At 41.9% G+C, this 21137-nt stretch overlaps 1 protein-coding gene across 1 annotated transcript; it reads right to left on the bottom strand.

Moving 5' to 3' along the window:
- Positions 1–460: 460 nt before the first annotated feature.
- Positions 461–19544, bottom strand: LOC106610041 (uncharacterized). The gene is made up of 6 exons (XM_014209158.3): positions 19073–19544; positions 9902–10032; positions 9557–9724; positions 7198–7296; positions 3864–3975; positions 461–3783 (listed from the first exon to the last, which is right to left on the bottom strand). The coding sequence occupies exons 1-6, from the start codon at positions 19317–19319 to the stop codon at positions 2879–2881; spliced, it is 1662 nt and encodes a 553-aa protein (XP_014064633.3). The 5' UTR covers positions 19320–19544; the 3' UTR covers positions 461–2878.
- Between the last annotated feature and the right edge of the window lie 1593 nt (positions 19545–21137).

Here is a 21137-nt window from a genome sequence, read left to right as displayed (position 1 = left end):
ATACAGGTGTGCCAAGCTTGTAGGGTCATACCCAAGACTCGAGGCTGTAATCGCTGCCAAAGGTGCCTCAACTAGGTACTGAGTAAAGGGTCAGAATACTTATAAATCAGCAAAAATGTCTAAAAACCTGTTTTTTCTTCGCCATTATGGGGTATTGTGTGTAGATTGAGGAGAAAAAATAATTTAATCAATTTTAGAATAAGGCTGTAATGTAACAAAGGTCAATGGGTCTGAATACTTTCCGAAGGCACTGTATATAATTAACATGACATATTCTAAAATGTTTACCACAGTCTATCCCATCTCTAACACTATGATTCAAGTACCCAACAATATGGAGCCATTGTAGTTTATTATTAAAAAAAATTGGTTTCAAGAATTAAGCATAATATTTTGGTTAGACGGAGATAAGGGAAACTCAGTCCCTGCAATGATACAAAAATAACCAAGTCAGTCACAGTCAATTTTGTATTTCATTTAATCAAAATGGTCATACACTCAACTTTGAAGTACAATACTTTTATTGCACAAAACAATAAGTGACAAGTATATTCAAATGTATAAAATAAATAGTTAATGGTATTGAAAAAACATCCCGTGCCTATTTCCAAATGCCCCAGTATACGGTATACCGCCCAAGCCTACACAGTAAGGTACTTGATTGTTACCCAGATATTATTTGATAGATAAAAACAGATACATTGGGCCTTTAAGATGAATGCACTAAGTCACTCTGAATAAGAGTGTCTGCTAAACTGTAAGTGGAATAACTCACTATTGTAACCCTACCTTTTCTGAACAACTGGTACCCTCGCTTGGATAAAATTAATTTTAGAATACTTTGGAAAATGTTCAACATTACACACATCTTCACTGCTTTGTCAAGTTAATTAAGGCATTCTCAATGTAAAACACCAGAATCAACCTAAGGGACATAGTTGTCACTTCATTAGTGAAGCATTTTTACAGAGCGTTTAACGAAGAAACAGGTACTCCAATATGCTTAATTTAGAGTTATGTAAATGTTGTTGTGAAATTTTGAGCTATATGTTAGGATGTTTAATACATTGTAAGGCTGCATGATGCGACTAATGACGATTTGAAAAAATGTGCATTAAAGGCATGAGCTCTGCTTTCTTTTTTTGTGCAGGTGATACACACGTCATCAGTCTCTCATTTACAATTTGACAAGCACTTGATAATGCCTAGAATTTCTCGGCTGCATCCCCTTTGTGTGGCCGTAATGCCCCCTAAAAACAATCCATGCCTTTTGCGGCCAGTGGCTACTGTGCCCTTGGGCTGAATATAATAATTGTAATTTCCTTCCTTCTGGCTGGGTGGGTGCTCTGAAGCACCTCTCACTCACATGGCGTTCCATCACGTGATCGGCTCTTTCTCACAGGCTACAAGTGAAGACGGACACGTCGGGGACGCAACTGCGCGTGTCCCTATCCAATTCCGAGGCGCATATTGAAGATATTGGAAGAACTGTCCACATTTACTTTGTCAGGCAACAAGATGAGTAGGCCTAACAAACAGCAAAAGCACTAGCCTATGTCAATCTACTATCCCCCATAGTACAAAAGTTTACCTATTCTGTGTGAGAAATAAATAGCCTGGGACAGTTGTGGGATGCGATAGATCCCAAATTAATACAACACTAGCATCAAAACCTTTTTTAAGCAATGAGGCTGACGAAAAAGATCAGAACGTTTAGCTGAAAATGTTAAACTATTAGGCTATTTCTTCACATTATAAGCGCAGCAATGCGCACACAGCCGTATGCTGTAAGCGTGAATGTTCCATTAGCGGGAAAACACCATTCTCAAAGCAAAGGCTATTATGCATGGAATCCTTTTATTATGAAGGTGCATTTTAGAATCTTGAAACGCAGGCTCTACACCCGTTGTGACACGGATTAATGTGCTTCATTTTAAGAAGTTATTTGGCTACTTTAGTTGTGATACAAACCTTATCAAAACGTATGGGCTAGGCTACATGAGGTGTGTGACTATGATTTGAAAAAGGCATGCACTGTTTCTTGCTTTACTCCACACGCTGGGCATCATTTACAAATGAAACGCTAATATTGTCACCCATCAGACTATTCTTGATTTAATCTTGTCTTTACATATACTAAATAATATATGTGTGAAATGAGTTTTGATTTGGACCTGTCTCGAAACAGGGGCAGGGGGAAAACAATACACTTAAATAGCTAATGGTGGACGCTTTTCCCGTGGTTCATGCCAGCCAGGTAGGCTGTACTCCTGTGGAAAAGAGAAGCAATGTGCTTAATACTAGGAAAGTTGAGAAATACATATAGTAGGCCTAGCCTATAGAAATCTGATGGGATCCTCTTTTTAATGGAGGCCATCACTCCGTTTTCTCATAAAATTGCATAGTCTATAGAAATGCTGCGCAACATAGGCTCTCATGAAGTGTTGGATTAGATTTTCGATTACATTTGCATTGATGTCAGAGTGATAAAGAGGGACAACAGAATGCTGAGCACCAGGAAGTTAGCAAGTTTGGTAGGCTACTAATGATCATCAGCACCATCAGAGCTTGGAGAAGCTTAATTACTGTGACTAAATGGTCACGTGGAATTTGACTGCTGTCATGAGACATGACCGCCGCTATGGCTGTAACTGTAACTAACAGCCCTACACACACCTGGTGTCCCAGGAGAACAATGAAAAAACCACTGTGGAATTGGCATTGAGTTCCAGAGTTGAGTTTGAGGGCTATACTCTATACATGGGCCATGTGCATTTTCTGCTGGTGTATCCTGAAGTACCTCCTCTCTGAGAACCTCTTCCCGCAGTGTGTACAGGCGAATGAATGGCCTTTCTCCTGTGGACCATCAGCTGCATCTTCAGCTGGTGCTGGTGGGAGAACCTCTTCTCACACTGGGTAAGCTGTAAGATTCCTCCCCTCTGTGGACTCTCTGGTGTCTCTTCAGGTTGGACGAGTGTGAAAAACTGGCCCGACACATGTGGCAGCCAAATGGTTTCTCACCTGTGTGGACCCTCTGGTGCCTCTTCAGGCTGGACAAGTGTGAAAAACTGTCCTGACACATGTCGCAGCTGAACGGTTTCTCCCCCATGTGCATCCTTTGGTGGATCTCCACCTGTCTGGCGAAACGGAAGGCTTTCCCACAGAATGAACACGGGAAGCGCTTCTCTTTGCCACCGGATCTGCTGATAGCATCACTACTACTGTCATTTGTCAATGGGCTTGTGTAGCCATTTAGTGTTGAGGCACTGGCATTGTCTGAGGTCTGGTTTAACATTTGGAGAGTGTGAGGAGGATGAAGGCCAGGGAGTGTCTGTGTTGTCACAGGGTCCATGTTCCAGTTGATAGATCCTATAGAAGGCAGGCTGAAGGCAGCACCTGTTAGGGGGTTAACCTGAGGCTCCATCAGTCTCTCTGAATCACAACTATAGGAGCAGGATGGAGCATCGCTAGCCGAGTCTGTGTCTGTTCTCTCCTGCCGCATATGGACACCTCCTCGTCCCCGCGGACCAAATCTACGCCTCGCCCTGGTCTCAGCCAGTCTGTTAGGGAGAATAAGTTTGGTTGTTGTTTTGTGTTTCACTGTCTGTTTCTGGTTGTCGTGCCCCAGCCCAGAGTTGAGGACGGTGTCCCATCCACTGGCCTCCACTATGTCTCGTCTGGTCCTGGCCTGCTCTGTGACGTTGTCCCCTGGGCCCTTGGCTGCACCCGTCTGGGAATCCAAGATGGCCGTCCAGTCTCCTCTGTTAGCCTCCAGCCAACCACCTGCAAATCATAGCCAGGTGCATCACTATTCCCATTGAAGATCTATTACTGTATGTAGGCTGTATGTATTTCTCCCTTACCTTGCTCCCCCATCTTTACTCCACTCAGCAGATCAATGCTCTCTGGGTCATCTTCTATTGTCTCCTCTTTGACCAGCAGCAGATCAGGCTTCCCATCCTCCATGTCTACTGACTGTAAGAGATACAGAGTGAGAGGTTGTTGGATCCAGAAATCTGATAGGAGCACCCTGCTATGAAGCATCTTCTGATTGGGCAATGAGGGATTGCTATGAGTACTATGCAAACGTGTTACTTCATTTGATTACTTGACACTTAAGACCAAATTAATCAAGACCGCATCCACAAAGTGTCTGTAAGAATCTGTCTGAAGTTTACATATACCTTAGCCAAATACATTTAAACTCAGTTTCACAATTCCTGACATTTAATCCTATTAAAAATGCCCTGTCTTAGGTCAGTTAGGATCACCACTATATTTTAAGAATGTGAAAATGTCAGAATAATAGTAGAGAATTATTTATTTCATTCATCACATTCCCAGTGGGTCAGAAGTTTACATACACTCAATTAGTATTTGGTAGCATCGCCTTTAAATTGTTTAACTTTGGTCAAATGTTTCAGGTAGCCTTCCACAAGCTTCCCACAATAAAGTTCCTCCTGACTGAGCTGGTATAACTGAGTCAGGTTTGTAGGCATCCTTACTCGCACACGCCTTTTCAGTTCTGTCCACAGATTTTCTATAGGATTGAGGTCAGGGCTTTGTGATGGCCACTCCAATACCTTGACTTTGTTGTCCTTAAGCCATTTTGCCACAACTTTGAAAGTATGCTTGGGTTCATTGTCCATTTGGAAGACCCATTTGCGACCAAGCTTTAACCTCTTGGGGCTAGGTGGGACGCTAGCGTGCCACCCGTGGTGCACTCCATCAACAGCAGGTGCATTTCAAGAGCGGCAAATTTGAATCCAAATAAATGTCAAAATTCAAATTTTTCAAAAATACAACTATGTTACACCATTTGAAAGATAAACATCTCCTTAATCTAACCACGTTTTACGATTTCAAAAAGGTTTTACGGCGAAAGCATAAATTTAGAGTATGTTAGGACAGTACATTTACAAGAGTTGTGTGTAATGTTTTGTCAAGTCAAAGACAGGGTCACCAAAACCATAAAACCAGCTAAAATGATGCACTAACCTTTTACAATCTCCATCAGATGACACTCCTAGGACATTATGTTAGACAATGCATGCATTTTTAGTTCTATCAAGTTCATATTTATATACAAAAACAGCGTTTTACTATGGCATTGATGTTGAGGAAATCGTTTCCCTCCAATAACCGGCAGTCAAGTCAGCGTCAGAAATTAAATAATTAAAATTAGAAAACATTGGTAAAATATTATATTGTCATTTAAAGAATTATAGATTTACATCTCTTGAACGCAATCAACTTGCCAGATTTAAAAATAACCTTACTGGGAAATCACACTTTGCAATAATCTGAGCACTGCGCCCAGAAAAATACGCGTTGCGATACAGACTAGACGTCATGTTGGGGAGATCTAAAATCGAAAATACTATGTAAATAATCCATTACCTTTGATTCTCTTCATCAGATGTCACTTCCAGGTATCACAGGTCCATAACGAATGTAGTTTTGTTCAAAAAAGCTCATCATTTATGTCCAAAAATCTCCGTCTCGTTAGCACATGATGTAAGCCAGCCGGACTTCTCGTCATGAACGAGGGGAAAAAATATATTTCCGTTCGTTCAAACATGTCAAACGTTGTATAGCATAAATCATTAGGGCCTTTTTTAACCAGAACATTAATAATATTCAAGGTGGACGAATGCATACTCTTTTATAACGTATTGGAACGAGGGTACCCAACATGAAGTAGCGCGCCAGGTGTCTAATGGGACATCACCGTTCCATGGCTCTTGTTCGGTCAGATCTCCCTCCAGAAGACTCAAAACACTTTGTAAAGGCTGGTGACATCTAGTGGAAGCAATAGGAAGTGCCAAAATATTCCTAAACCCCTGTGTTTTTCAATGGGATAGGTTTAAAGTCAATACAACACATCAGGTATCCACTTCCTGTCAGAAAATGTCTCAGGGTTTTGCCTGCCAAATGAGTTCTGTTATACTCACAGACACCATTCAAACAGTTTTGGAAACTTTAGAGTGTTTTCTATCCATATATAATAAGTATATGCATATTCTAGTTACTGGGTAGGATTAGTAACCAGATTAAATCGGGTACATTTTTTTTATCCAGACGTGCAAATGCTGCCCCCTAGACCCAACAGGTTAACTTCCAGAATGATGTCTTGAGATGTTGCTTCAATATATCCACATCATTTTCCTTCCTCATGATGTCATCTATTTTGTGAAGTGCACCAGCCCCTCCTGCAGCAAGGCACAACATGAGGCTGCCACCCCCGTGCTTCACGGTTGGGATGGTGTTCTTCGGCTTGCAAGCCTCTACCTTTGCCCTCCAAACATAACAATGGTGATGGTCAAACAGTTCTATTTTTGTTTCATCAGACCAGAGGACATTTCTCCAAAAAGTACAATCTTTGTCCCCATGTGCAGTTGCAAACCATAGTCTGGCTTTTTTTATGGCGGTTTTGGAGCAGTGGCTTCTTCGTTGCTGAGCGGCCTTTCAGGTTATGTCGATATAGGACTCGTTTTACTGTGGATATAGATACTTTTGTACCTGTTTCCTCCAGCATCTTCACAAGGTCCTTTGCTGTTGTTCTGGGATTGATTTACGCTTTTCACTCCAAAGTACGTTCATCTCTAGGAGACAGAACGCGTCTCCTTCCTGAGTGGTATGACGGCTGCGTGGTCCTATGGTGTTTATACTTGTGTACTATTGTTTGTACAGATGAACGTGGTACCTTCAGGCGTTTGGAAATTGCTCCCAAGGATGAACCAGACTTGTGGAGGTCTCCAATTCTTTTTCTGAGGTCTTGGCTGATTTATTTTGATTTTCCAATGATGTCAAGCAAAGAGGCACTGAGTTCGAAGGTAGGCCTTGAAATACATCCATAGGAACACCTACAATTGACTCAAATGATGTCAATTAGCCTACCAGAAGCTTCTAAAGCCATGACATCATTTTCTGGAATTTTCCAAGCGATATAAAGGCACAAAGTAGATGTCCTAACCGACTTGCCAAAACTATAGTTTGTTAACAAGAAATTTGTGGAGTGGTTGAAAAACGAGTTTTAATCGACTAAAACCTAAGTGTATGTAGACTTCAACTGTAGCTTTATTCATTATAATCTAAAATCCTAAACTGACCCTAGATCAGCACTCCTGCTCTGAGAGGCTTTGTGGATACGGGCCCTGACCTAAGACCATACAGACAGTAGTTCAGTGGCTTCACCTCAGTGAGACTGTGTGTGGTCCTGTGCTGCTCAGCTGGTTCCTCTGTGGGTTCAGGAGATGTAGTCTGGTTGTCCTCCATGACCATGGTCCCCTCCTCCTGGAAGAGACAGGTGACACAGACATACACTCATATAAAACACACTTTCAACATGAAGTGTTTACGAATCCCCACTACTTTTCAATCCTATATTGTCATTAGTTACTTCATCGTTAAACCCATCATGGACATTGATGACGTTGTGGGTAAAAATAAGTCTTATAAGTCAAACAAACCTGACTAAACTAGTGGTGTACTGTAGGTGTTTTGCGTCATAGTTTGTTCTCCATATTCTTTATAAAATAGGGAGGCAACTTGTTTTCACTAGTTTTATTTCCATAACTGATCAAAATAAGTGTTCTCATGGCTCTCTCTTGTCCCTCTGCAACAGACCACTGGATATCTTAAAGGTGAATGCACCAATTTGTAAGTCGCTCTGGATAAGAGCGTCTGCTAAATGACGTAAATGTAAATGTGAGAAATATGTTTGAACCATGGAATCACAATACATATCGTATCTTGTGATATTGTATCGTGAGGTCCCTGGCAATTCCTGCCCTACTTGGTTATAAAGTGCGGTTGTGTGTATGCAGAATAGGGTGAGATGTGATGTATACTGAAGAGAGTCTCAATGAAAGTCTTAGAATGAAAAGTCAAGTTGTGTTTATTCAACATAAAACAAGTTTTAAATACACCATATGAAAACCACACGAGTCCGTTTGCATACCCGGCCCACCACCTCAAGCTCAACAAGACAGAGCTGCTCTTCCTCCCGGGGAAGGCCTGCCAGCTCCAAAATCACATCACGGTTGATTAACAACTCCATGGAGTGCAAAGAACATCAAAGCAGTGACTTGCTGCAACTGTGATATGTGGTTGTCTCACCCAGCTATCTTAAGATGAATGCACTACTTCTAAGTCGCTCTGGATAAGAAAATCTGTTAAATGACAATGTAATGTTTCAACAAAAAAAATCTGCATGAACTTGATAAACTGCATTCATTTTCTCGTTAAAAGTGTCTTAGGAAAATTAAGTAGTTGAATGGAAGTAATGAAATAGGCATTTGTGAACATCATATAGCCTACACAGTAAACATAATATGTAACAGACGTTTTAGGCTTATATCACAATGTCTGGATGCAATATTCAACAGTGAAATCTGTTACTCTCGTTGTTGCAAATGCATCTGTGGACCTTTTCTGCAACAAAAAAAATGAATCTTTATATTTAATGCAGGGTTTGATGTAAACATCAGAAGCTATCGAGTGGAATGGTTACTTTCTATGTTATAGAGTGGAATGGTTTTTCTGCTGCTCCTCTCTGAGAATCTCCTGTGTGGACCTTCAGGTGCATCTTCAGGTTGCCAGCCAGGGCGAAGCGCATGTCACACTGGGTACAGCAAAATGGTTTCTCCCCTGTGTGGACCCTCTGGTGCCTCTTCAGGTCACCAGCCTGGGAGAACCTTTTCTCACACTGGGGGCAGCTATATGGTTTCTCCCCTGTGTGGACCCTCTGGTGCCTCTTCAGGTCACAAGCCTGGGAGAACCTTTTCTCACACTGGGGGCAGCTGAAGGGTTTCAACCCTGTGTGGACCCTATGGTGGATCTCAACATTCTGGAGGCAGCTGAAGCCTTTGTTACAGAACATGCAGAGGAACCGTTTCTCTTTACTACTACCTGATTTTGCACACCCACCCTGTGCCTTGGCCCTTTGGTCCTTTGAGTTCAATACCTGATCGAAAAGGACGTGGTCGTGTGAATCCGAAGGGGCCATCAACGTGGATACTGAGTCGCGATCCCTGAAATTGTGTAAAGCGTAGTGGGTGGTGACATTTAGATTTGTCTTTAAGCTTCCCCTGTAATCTAAGAAATCTTTGCCTTGTGAGTGTCCTCCTAAATGAGTCTCATCTACATTCCATGTGGGAGGAGCGTCGCCCTCCACCTTTACATCATTTACAACTATAACCTCCCCTTTCTTATCTAGGCACCCTTCAGAATATACCCTACTACTGTTCCGGTTCCAGTCCCCTCTAGACAGATCAGTCTGTGTCTCTAAACCCAAGGATATGTTGCCAGGGTCCATCTCTGTAGCATAAGAACAAGACGGATCATTGCCGGTCTCGAACGCGTCACCTGAGTCCCGATTGGATTGAGCTGTCCTCGGGTTTGGGTTACCGTAAAGTAAATACTCTGAACTGGGAGCAGGAGAACAGCCCAGTGGCCCCAGTCTCTCTGGATCTGTGTGTAAAAGCCTTTGGGTTACAGTTAAAGTCTCGGTGTCTGTCTCTGACTTGAGGACGGCGTTCGGCGTTCCACTGACCTCCGTGATGCTGCGTCGTGTCCTAGGCTTGGGCGCGGCAGCGGTGTGTAGGTCCTCCGTGGCTACAGGGTGGATGTCTCTGCTGTGCCGTGGGTCCTCCTCTCCTTCAGACTTCTCCTGCTTGACCAGAGACAATCCTCCAGGACCTGCAGCCTCTACATCTGCAGACTGACACAAAGAGAGGAGGTTAATAAAGGCATTTTAATTGGATAACAATGTCGCAGTGAACTCACAAGCTCTATGGCAGATAAATAAGGACATACATGAACAGCTGAGGGGAGCCTTTCTGAAATAAACAGGACACATTTGATGTACTGTAACGTTCTGTTACACTATGACACTGACCTCTATCACAATAACATGCTGGGTTGAGGTTCCACTCCCCTCATCAACAGTGATTGGTTGGTCATCTCTCCATGTATTGTGTCCCGCTGGCTTCACAGAGCTCCTGTGTCCTCCAGTGAGATGTCCTTCACCTGAGAGAGTGATTGGGGGAAAAGAGGTGGTTAGGTTAGCTACTATCAATGATCAACGGTATATTGTACACTATTGACAGTCTACATTTGGCAAGGATGTAAAGTAACACTTCTCATAACTTCATATACTATTTATTGGTAGATGATTTATGTTCCATGCATCACATCCTTTTAAAAGTATGACAATAGGAAATATGGTTAGAATATTATACAGTCTTTGTGCAATAAGAATTGTCTTAATTGACCTGCCTGGTAAAATAAAACAAATTGTGCAGGGTAAGTATTGCATACTATCCAAACACTAACCAAGACCATAGACTTAGATATCACATTGTATCTGTGCCATTAAGGGTCAGTGAGAGCATGGGCAGTGCCATTGTAGTACAGACTGAGATATGTTCCCGGATTCATCCAATAGCATTGAGGTTACCAATAAGGAGGAAGGGGCGCGGCTCACGATAACACTGTCAAGAGGAAGGGCGCGGCTCTGTTGCATCCCGCAGTGTGTGTGACGTTTGGTGTGGCGTTCTTTTATGTTTTTAATTTGTACACTTTGTTCAAACAATCTGCCATCTGTCAACGATGGATTTACAGTGGTGGGGTGTTGGACTGATCTTGTACATACCCACCACAAATGGACTAAATGATGAAAACGCTGCTGGCCGAGGAATCCAATACGCAGAGAGTACAATGCAACACAAATGCGATAGATATCCCAATGGCCCATCTAATCTCCGATTGTCTGCGAGTGGATTTGCGAACCCAAATGCAAACGTGGAAAACGCGGGGGAATCAGACAAAGAAAAAAAACTTCCCTGACCCCCCACCTTGCTGATCAATGGCCAGTCACTGAGGGGGATGAGCTGTCAGCGAATCTGCGCTTCCAACACAAATACCGGGAGCCCTGTTTGCTGGTGTTTACTGAGACTTGGCTGGATGATAGAGTCCCGGACAGGGAAGTGGAGCCGGCCTGACAGTCACATGGAAACATCACGTCGGGGGCATCTGCCTGCTTGTCAGGGACCAGTGGTGTACATCCATCCTGGTAAGAGACTCTGTACCCCCGACACTGAACTGCTTTCTGTGTCACTGCGACTCTACCATCTGCCCTGTGAGTTCCCCCAATTGTTTGTTACCGTTGTGTACATTCACCCAAAAGCTAATATAACAAAAGCATCAGAGATGATCTATAACCTGTCACAGAAACTGGAATCCATCTCCCCTGACGCACCCAAGTTTATTTTAGGGGAACTTTGCACATTATTTTAGGGGAACTTTGTACTTTGCACAAAGTCCTGCGCACGTCCCATCAGTATGTGAAATGCCACACTAGGAAAAATAACACTTGATTTGTGCTATGGGACAATACCAAATGCATTCTCCTGGAGAGGGAGAAAGCTACAGTTAAAAAAACTTCCAGATCTGGAAGGACAACAGTATCACTCATCTCCAGTGGTGGTTTGACTGTACTATGTGGGAGGTATGAGGACAGCAGCTCTGATCTTGATGAACTCACAGATGTTTCAGACTATGTAAACTTCTGTGTTGAGTCAGTTGTTCCAACTAAAACCTGTAAATCTTCCCTAACAATAAGCCTTGGGTATCAAAAAAATCTAAAATCACTACTTGATAGAAAGAAGGCAGTTTATGCTGAGGGTGATAGACAGGCTTTAATACGAGATGTATAACGTGAGATCAAAAGACCGATACTGGTGGACAAGGAGGCATACAAGCAAAGGGCGGAGACGACCATCCTCAGGAAACACAAGGGTGGCCTGGCAAGGGATTAAATCCATGGCTAGCGCAGATACGACAGCTTTCAAGAAACTACACTGGACCTTGTGCAAACTGGAAACTGCATATCCTGATGCTGAATTTATTATAGTTGGACTTTAATAAAGAAAATCTGAGGAAAAGGCTACCTAAGTTCTATCAACACATCACCTGCAGTACTCATGCTTCAAAAACTCTCGACCATTGTTACTCTCCCTTCCGGGATGGCTACAAGGCCCTCCTCCGACCTACCTTCGGCAAATCGGATCACAACTGCATTTTGATCCTCCTTTCCTATTAGGCAGAAACTCAAAACAGGAAGTACCTGTGCTAAGGTCTATTCAATGCTGGTCTGACCAATCGGAATCCATGCTTCAAGATTGTTTTGATCACCAGACAGACTTGTTCGGACTGACACGGTGGCTGAGTTAATCAGGAAGTGTATTTGGGATGTTGTTCCCACGGTGATGATTAAAACCTGTCCAAACAAAATTGTGGTTAGATGGCAGCATTCCCGCAAAACAAAGTGTGAACCACCGCATTTAACCACAGCAAGGTGACTGGGTATATGATTAAATACAAAGTGTAGTTATGCACTCCATAAGGCAATCAAACAGGCAAAACATCAGTACAGAGACAAAGTGGAGTCGCAATTCAACGGTTCACACACAGAACGCATGTGGCAGGGACTCCAGACAATCACGGATTATAAAGGGAAAACCAGCCACGTCGCGGACACCAATGTCTTGCTCCCGTACAAGCTAAACCCCTCCTTCACCCGCTTCGAGGATAACACAGTGCTGACAACACGGGCCGCTCCAGATGTCGGTGAGCTCTTGTTCTCCGTGGCCGATGTGAATAAGACATTTAAGCGTGTTAACCCTCGTAAGGCTGCCAGCCAAGACAGCATCCCTGGCCTCGTTCTCAGAGCATGCGCAGACCAGCTGGCTGGAGTGTTTACAGAACATATTCAATCTCTCCCTATCCCAGTCTGCTATCCCCACTTGCTTCAAGATTAGAGGTCGACCGATTATGATTTTAACGCCGATACCGATTATTGGAGGACTAAAAAAGGCAGAATTTTTGAATTTTTTGGGGTAATAATGACAATTACAACAATACTGAATGAACACTTATTTTAACTTAATATAATACATCAATAAAATCAATTTAGCCTCAAATAAATAATGAAACATGTTCAATTTGGTTTAAATAATGCAAAAACAAAGTGTTGGAGAAAAAAGTAAAAGTGCAATATGTGCCATGTAAGAAAGCTAACGTTTAAGTTCCTTGCTCAGAACATGAGGAAATATGAAAGCTGGTGGTTCCTTTTAACATGAGTCTTCAATATTCCCAGGTAAGAAGTTTTAGGTTGTAGTTATTCTATGAATTATAGGACTATTTCTCTCTATACGATTTGTATTTCATATACACTTTTGACTATTGGATGTTCTTATAGGCACTTTAGTATTGCCAGTGTAACAGTATAGCTTCCGTCCCTCTCCTCGCTCCTACCTGGGCTCGAACCAGGAACACATTGACAACAGCCACACTCGAAGCAGCGATACCCATGCAGAGCAAGGGGAAAAACTACTCCAAGTCTCAGAGCGAGTGACGTTAGAAACGCTATTAGCGCGCACCCCGCTAACTAGCTAGCCATTTCACATCGGTTACACCAGCCTAATCTTGGGAGTTGACAGGCTTGAAGTCATAAACAGCGCAATGCATTGCGAAGGGCTGCTGGCAAACGCACGAAAGTGCTGTTTGAATGAACGCTTACGAGCCTGCTGCTGCCTACCATCGCTCAGTCAGACTGCTCTATCAAATCATAGACTTTAATTATAACATAATAACACACAGAAATATGAGCCCTAGGTCATTAACCTCCCTGGGCAAGGTGGGACGCTTGCATTATAACCACCATGCATTATGCTTTTCGGTTTTAACCGGTTGGGGCTAGGGGGCAGTATTTGCACGGCCGGATAAAAAAACGTACCCGATTTAAACTGGTTACTACTCTTGCCCAGAAACGAGAATATGCATATAATTAGATTTGGATAGAAAACACTGTAAAGTTTCTAAAACTGTTTGAATGGTGTCTGTGAGTATAACAGAACTCATATGGCAGGCCAAAACCTGAGACGATTCCATACAGGAAGTGCCCTGTCTGACAATTTGTTCTCCTTCTGTGGCATCTCTATCAAAAATACAGCATCTCTGCTGTAACGTGACATTTTTTAAGGCTTCCATTGGCTCTCAGAAGGCGCCAGAAAGTGGAATGACATCTCTGCAGTCTCTGGGCGAAAAACAGCAGGAGTTTTTGTGAGTGGTCAGGCAGGGAACAATGACACTGGAGATGTGCGTCCACGAGACGACTCCATGTTTTTCTTTCAGTCTTTGAATGAATACAACGTCGCCGGTTGGAATATTATCGCTATTTTACGAGACAAATAGCATAAAAATTGATTTTAAACAGCGTTTGACATGCTTCGAAGTACGGTAATGGAATATTTAGATTTTTTTTGTCACGAAATGCGCTCGCGCGTCACCCTTCGGATACTGACCTGAACGCACGAACAAAACGGAGCATTTTGAATATAACTATGGATTATTTGGAACCAAAACAACATTTGTTGTTGAAGTAGAAGTCCTGGGAGTGCATTCTGACGGAGAACAGCAAAGGTAATCAAATTTTTCTTATAGTAAATTTGAGTTTGGCGAGGGCCAAACTTGGTGGGTGTCAAATTAGCTAGCCGTGATGGCCGGGCTATGTATTCAGAATATTGCAAAATGTGCTTTCGCCGAAAAGCTATTTTAAAATCTGACACCGCGATTGCATAAAGGAGTTCTGTATCTATAATTCTTAAAATAATTGCTATGCATTTTGTGAATGTTAATCGTGAGTAATTTAGTAAATTCACCGGAAGTTTGCGGTGGGTATGCTAGTTCTGAACGTCACATGCTAATGTAAAAAGCTGGTTTTTGATATAAATATGAACTTGATTGAACAAAACATGCATGTATTGTATAACATAATGTCCTAAGAGTGTCATCTGATGAAGATCAAAGGTTAGTGCTGCATTTAGCTGTGGTTTTGGTTTTTGTGACATATGCTTGCTTTGAAAATGGCTGTGATTATTTTTGGCAGGGTACTCTCCTGACATAATCTAATGTTTTGCTTTCGCTGTAAAGCCTTTTTGAAATCAGACAATGTGGTTAGATTAACGAGAGTCTTGTCTTTAAAATGGTGTAAAATAGTCATATGTTTGAGATATTGAAGTTATAGCATTTATGAGGTATTTGTATTTCGCGCCACGCAATTCCACTGGCTGTTGACTAGGTGGGACAAGGTTAACTAAATATACAGGTTTAAAAATATATATACTTGTGTATTGATTAAGAAAGACATTGATGTTTATGGTTGGAGCAACGTGTACCTAAGTGGTTATATGCAACGCAGGACAGACTAGATAAACTAGTAATACCATCAACCATCTGTAGTTAACTAGTGACTATGATTGATTGATTGTTTTTTATAAGATAAGTTTAATGCTATCTAGCAACTTACCTTGGCTTCTTACTGCATTCGCGTAACAGGCAGGCTCCTCGTGGAGTGCAATGTAAAGCAGGTGGTTAGAGTGTTGGACTAGTTAACCGTAAGGTTGCAAGATTGAATCCCCAAGCTGGCAAGGTAAAAACTCTGTCGTTCTGCCCCTGAACAAGGCAGTTAACCCACCGTTCCTAGGCCGTCATTGAAAATAAGAATGTGTTCTTAACTGACTTGCCTAGTTAAATAAAAGGTCTAAAAAAAATAAGTGTGCCCAAAGTAAACTGCCTGCTACTCAGGCCCAGAAGCTAGGATATGCATATAATTGGTAGATTTTGATAGGAAACACTAAAGTTTCTAAAACTGTTAAAATAATGTCTGTGAGTATAACAGAACTTATTTGGCAGGCGAAACCCCAAGGACAAACCATCCAGGATTTTTTTGTTTTTTTTGTTGAGGTGACAGTGTTTTCAAATGGGTTTTCCATCTAGAGTTCTAAGGCACTTGCTTGCAGTTCCTATCGCTTCCACTGGATGTCAACAGTCTTTAGAAATTGGTTGATGTTTTTCTTTTGAGTAATGTAGAAGTATGGCTGTTCAGAACGAGGGTCGAGTCTAGTGTACTGTTGTGGTTGGGGCATGCGACCTGAAAGCTCGCTCCACTTTGTTTTCGTCCGGTATTGAACACAGTTTATCCCGTCTTAAATTGTATCGATTATTTACGTAAAAAAATACCTAAAGTTGTATTAGGAAAGTTGTTTGAAATGTTTGGATCAAGATTACAGGTAACTTATTAGATATTTTGTAGTCATGTTGCGTGAGTTGGAACCGGTGTTGGAGAAGAAAGTAAAAGTGCAATATGTGCCACGTAAAAAAAAAAAACATTTAAGGTCCTTGCTCCGAACATGAGAACATATGAAAGCTGGTGGTTCAATATTCCCAGTTAATAAGTTTTAGGTTGTAGTTATTATAGGAATTATGACACGTTGACTAGTTCTCTCCATACCATTTGTATCTCATATACCTTTGACTATTGGATGTTCTTATAGGTACTTCAGTATTGCCAGCCTAATCTCGGGAGTTGATAGGCTTGAAGTCATAAACAGCGCTGTGCATCAAGCATTGCTAATTGCTGCTGGCATACGCAGTGAAGTGCTGTTTGAATGAATGCTTACGAGCCTGCTGCTGCCTGCCAGCGCTCAGTCAGACTGCTCTATCAAATATCAAATCATAGACTTCATTATAATAAACACAGAAGAGCCTTAGGTCATTAATATGGTAAAATCCCGAAACTATCATTTCGAAAAAACAAAATGTTTATTCTTTCAGTGAAATATGGAACCGTTATGTATTTTATTTTTATTATTGCACAACCTTCAATGTTATGTCATAATTATGTAAAATTCTGGCAAATTAGTTCACAGTTGGAAACGAGCCAGGTGGCCCAAACTGTTGCATATACACTGACTCTGTTTGCACTGAACAAGAGAAGTGACACAATTTCCCTAGTTAATATTGCCTGCTACCATGAATTTCTTTTAACTAAATATGCAGGTTTAAAAATATATACTTCTGTGTATTGGTTTTAAGAACGGCATTGATGTTTATGGTTAGGTACATTTGTGCAAAGATTGTGCTTTTTTCGGCAATGCGCTTTTGTTAAATCACCACCCATTTGGCGAAGTTGAAGTAGGCTTTGATTCGATGATAAATTAACAGGCACCACATTGAGTATATGCAACGCAGGACAAGCTAGTTAACCTAGTAATATCAACCATGTGTAGTTAACTAGTGATTATTGATTGTTTTTTATAAGATAAGTTTAATGCTAGCTAGCAACTTACCTTGGCTCCTTGCAGCCACAAGGTCCTGTTGACACTGCACTCGTGTAACAGGTGGTCAGCCTGCCAACGCAGTTTCCTCGTGGATTGCAATGTAATCGGCCATAATTGGTGTCCAAAAAGGCAGATTACCGATTGTTACGGAAACTTGAAATCGGCCATGCCGATTAAATCGGTCAACCTCTAGTCCAAGCACACCAAGACAGTCGTGAAGAGGACATGACAAAACATATTCCCTCTCAGGAGATTGAAAAGATTTGGCATGGGTCCTCAGATCCTCAAAAGGTTTTACAGCTGCACCATTGAGAGCATCCTGACGGTTTGCGTCACTGTTTGGTATGGCAACTGCTCTGACTCCGGCCGCAAGGCACTACAGAGGGTAGTGCGTACGGCCCAGTACATCACCGGGGCCAAGCTTCCTGCCATCCAGGACCTCTATACCAGGCGGTGTCAGAGGAAGGCCCTAAAAATTGTGAAAGGCTCCAGCCACCCTAGTCATAGACTGTTCTCTCTGCTACCGCACGGCAAGCGGTACTGGTGCGCCAAGTCTAGGTCCAAGAGGCTTCTAAACAGCTTCAACCCCCAAGCCATAAGACTCCTGAACAAGCTAATCAAATAGCTACCCAGACTATTTGCATTACACCCCCCTCTTCTACGCTGCTGCTACTCTTTATTATCTATGCAGTCACTTTTTAATAACTCTACCTACATGTACATATTACCTCGACACCGGTGCCCCCACACATCGACTCTGTACCAGTACCCCAGTATATAGCCCCGCTATTGTTATTTACTGCTGCTCTTTAATTATTTGTTATTCTTAACTCTTACTTTTTTTGTAGGTATTTTCTTAAGACTGCATTGTTGGTTAAGGGCTTGTAAGTAAGCATTTCACTGTAAGATCTACACCTGTTGTATTCGGCGCATGTGACAAATAAAATTTGATTTGGTAGTGGGAGAGTATGATGAAACTGGGCCGACATTCTGCAAATTCTCAACTATGAAACGTCTGATCCCAAAACTACAACCTTATGAACACAGTGCATTAAGTTTTATAGACTTGACCCTTTTGCCAAAAAAATTAAATTGCATTGTGTAGGAGTGCAATGTCAAATTGAGTTTGTGCACTTCAGAGGCGGCGTTCCCTAATGGAAATATGCAAATACATACTACAACACGCCAATAGGATCTCGCTAGCTCGTGCTTGGCTTTGCCCACCTCCTTGCTTGTTCTGATCAGTATGCTTCATTTGCTCCCACTAAATGACACAGATGAACTATCTTGGGTTAGTTATAAATATCTTTGGTGATATGGTACTGATACTCCATATATATATAGCTTCAATCTTGTGTGTTTTATACCTCATGTTACAATTTGTATTTTGCTTATTTTTTACTCTGCATCATTCGGAAGTGCTTGCAAGCATGCATTTCAAAGTGAAGTCTACACCTGTTGTATTCGGCGCATGTGACAAATACAATTTGATTTGAGGCATCTCCATTTTGAAGTAGTCCATTTCATTTTTCTACTACTTCTATGAGTTGGCAAACAAACTGAAAGCGTGCATACTGCCACCTGTACTATGTTGTTTGAAAATGTATAAAGCCAAAGTTGGCGATTTACTGCCACCTGCAGTTATGGAATTTTTACTCACGAGTATAATTCGTTGGCTGATCAAAGATCCCTGAATGGCATAATGTGATCCTTCCTTAACCCATAGGAAGTCCCACCCAGTTGACTGCTTCAAAACGGTGAAAATACTCAATGGCGCTGCCCATGCTAACAAGCTTGAGTCCAATATCATTCTCTGGACCAAGACACCATTTTGGGTAACACATGCCCAGTGGGGGGCCGCAGCCTCGGCCTTCTGCAAAATGTACCTCTTGTCATTCCTCTGTATCGGTCGAGGATCTTGACACTACTGGGACGACGCTCCCGTGCCACCTTCAGTTCCAGTAGCTGTAGTTTCCTCCGCAATCCCTGGTTTTCTTTCTGGCTTTGAGAAATTTCCAAACGAAACACTGCATAGTCGTCGTCTACGAGTTTACAGATCTCTACCACAGCTGCGTTAGCTAGCACCTCCATGATGGAGGCTATTTGAGTGTTAAAAACCATACAGTTAGCCATTGTTAGCTAACGTTAGCAGCTAGCTAGCGTTACCTACATAACATATCGACCAAGTCCTGTCTCCAACGTGAATTAAAGACTACCTGAGTTAAATATGTGATGCTGTGCAGTTAAATGAGTTTGAGTTCCAGGGTGTTAATAAACGTCTCAACAACAAACACTAACGTGAAATTGTATTTGGTCACCGTTGATTTCTCTTCTGTGTAGAAGGAAGTTCTCTTATTGGCTGGCGTCATTGCTCAAAGGGCGTAGTTAAATAAAAAAAGTCATGCTCACTGTTCTTTGAAATACGGTATTACTTACTACATTACACATCAAATCTCCTATGATCACTGATTTAGTCCGAATACCAATACTAGCGTACTATATGTTTAATAATTGAACTGCATACTAATTTAGTCGTTTGATTTAGTAGAATTCACTCGTCTTTTTCGACTCATGTTTGACGCGCTGTAGCAAAAATTTCACCCCTGGTAACCCAAATGCTACGGACACGTCCCCACCAAAACATAGAAGATTTTCTGAAGATTTTTTGAAAAGCTATATAATTCCCTCTTGCTGTATCTCATTGAGTTGGGCCCTTAGGATGGTGCTCTAAGGGTGGGTATGGAGGTCCCTATACCCTCTATAAGTATTTAAAACCGTTTTTCAAAAATGGTTCTGGTAACCCAGAATAAAACCAGGTGCCAGTTTGGACTTAGTGCAATTTCTGAGAAGAAAAACATAGAAGATTTTCTGAAGATTTTTTCAAACTTCCATAAATCAGCCAGGCCGGCCCCCATTGACTTGGGCCCGTAGTAGGGTGCTGTCAGGGTGGGTATGGAGGTCCCTATACCCTTTAAAAGTATTTAAAACAGTTATAAAATTTCACCCCTGGTAACCCAAATGCTACGGACACGTCCCCACCAAAACATAGAATATTTTCTGAAGATTTTTTGAAAAGCTATATAATTCCCTCTTGCTGTATCTCATTGAGTTGGGCCCTTAGGATGGTGCTCTAAGGGTGGGTATGGAGGTCCCTATACCCTCTATAAGTATTTAAAACCGTTTTTCAAAAATGGTTGTGGTAACCCAAAAACATAGTGCAATTTCTGAGAAGAAAAACATAGCCGATTTTCTGAGAAGAAAAACATAGAATATTTTCTGAAGATTTTTTCAAACTTCCATAAATCAGCCAGGCCGGCCCCCATTGACTTGGGCCCGTAGTAGGGTGCTGTCAGGGTGGGTATGGAGGTCCCTATACCCTTTAAAAGTATTTAAAACAGTTATAAAATTTCACCCCTGGTAACCCAAATGCTACGGACACGTCCCCACCAAAACATAGAATATTTTCTGAAGATTTTTTGAAAAGCTATATAATTCCCTCTTGCTGTATCTCATTGAGTTGGGCCCTTAGGATGGTGCTCTAAGGGTGGGTATGGAGGTCCCTATACCCTCTATAAGTATTTAAAACCGTTTTTCAAAAATGGTTGTGGTAACCCAAAAACATAGTGCAATTTCTGAGAAGAAAAACATAGCCGATTTTCTGAGAAGAAAAACATAGAATATTTTCTGAAGATTTTTTCAAACTTCCATAAATCAGCCAGGCCGGCCCCCATTGACTTGGGCCCGTAGTAGGGTGCTGTCAGGGTGGGTATGGAGGTCCCTATACCCTTTAAAAGTATTTAAAACAGTTATAAAATTTCACCCCTGGTAACCCAAATGCTACGGACACGTCCCCACCAAAACATAGAATATTTTCTGAAGATTTTTTGAAAAGCTATATAATTCCCTCTTGCTGTATCTCATTGAGTTGGGCCCTTAGGATGGTGCTCTAAG

The sequence above is a fragment of the Salmo salar genome, chromosome 08 (assembly GCF_965601325.2).
Source record: "Salmo salar chromosome 08, fSalSal1, whole genome shotgun sequence".
NCBI classification, from domain to species: Eukaryota; Metazoa; Chordata; class Actinopteri; order Salmoniformes; family Salmonidae; genus Salmo; species Salmo salar.
This window is presented reverse-complemented; position numbering and strand designations above follow the sequence as displayed.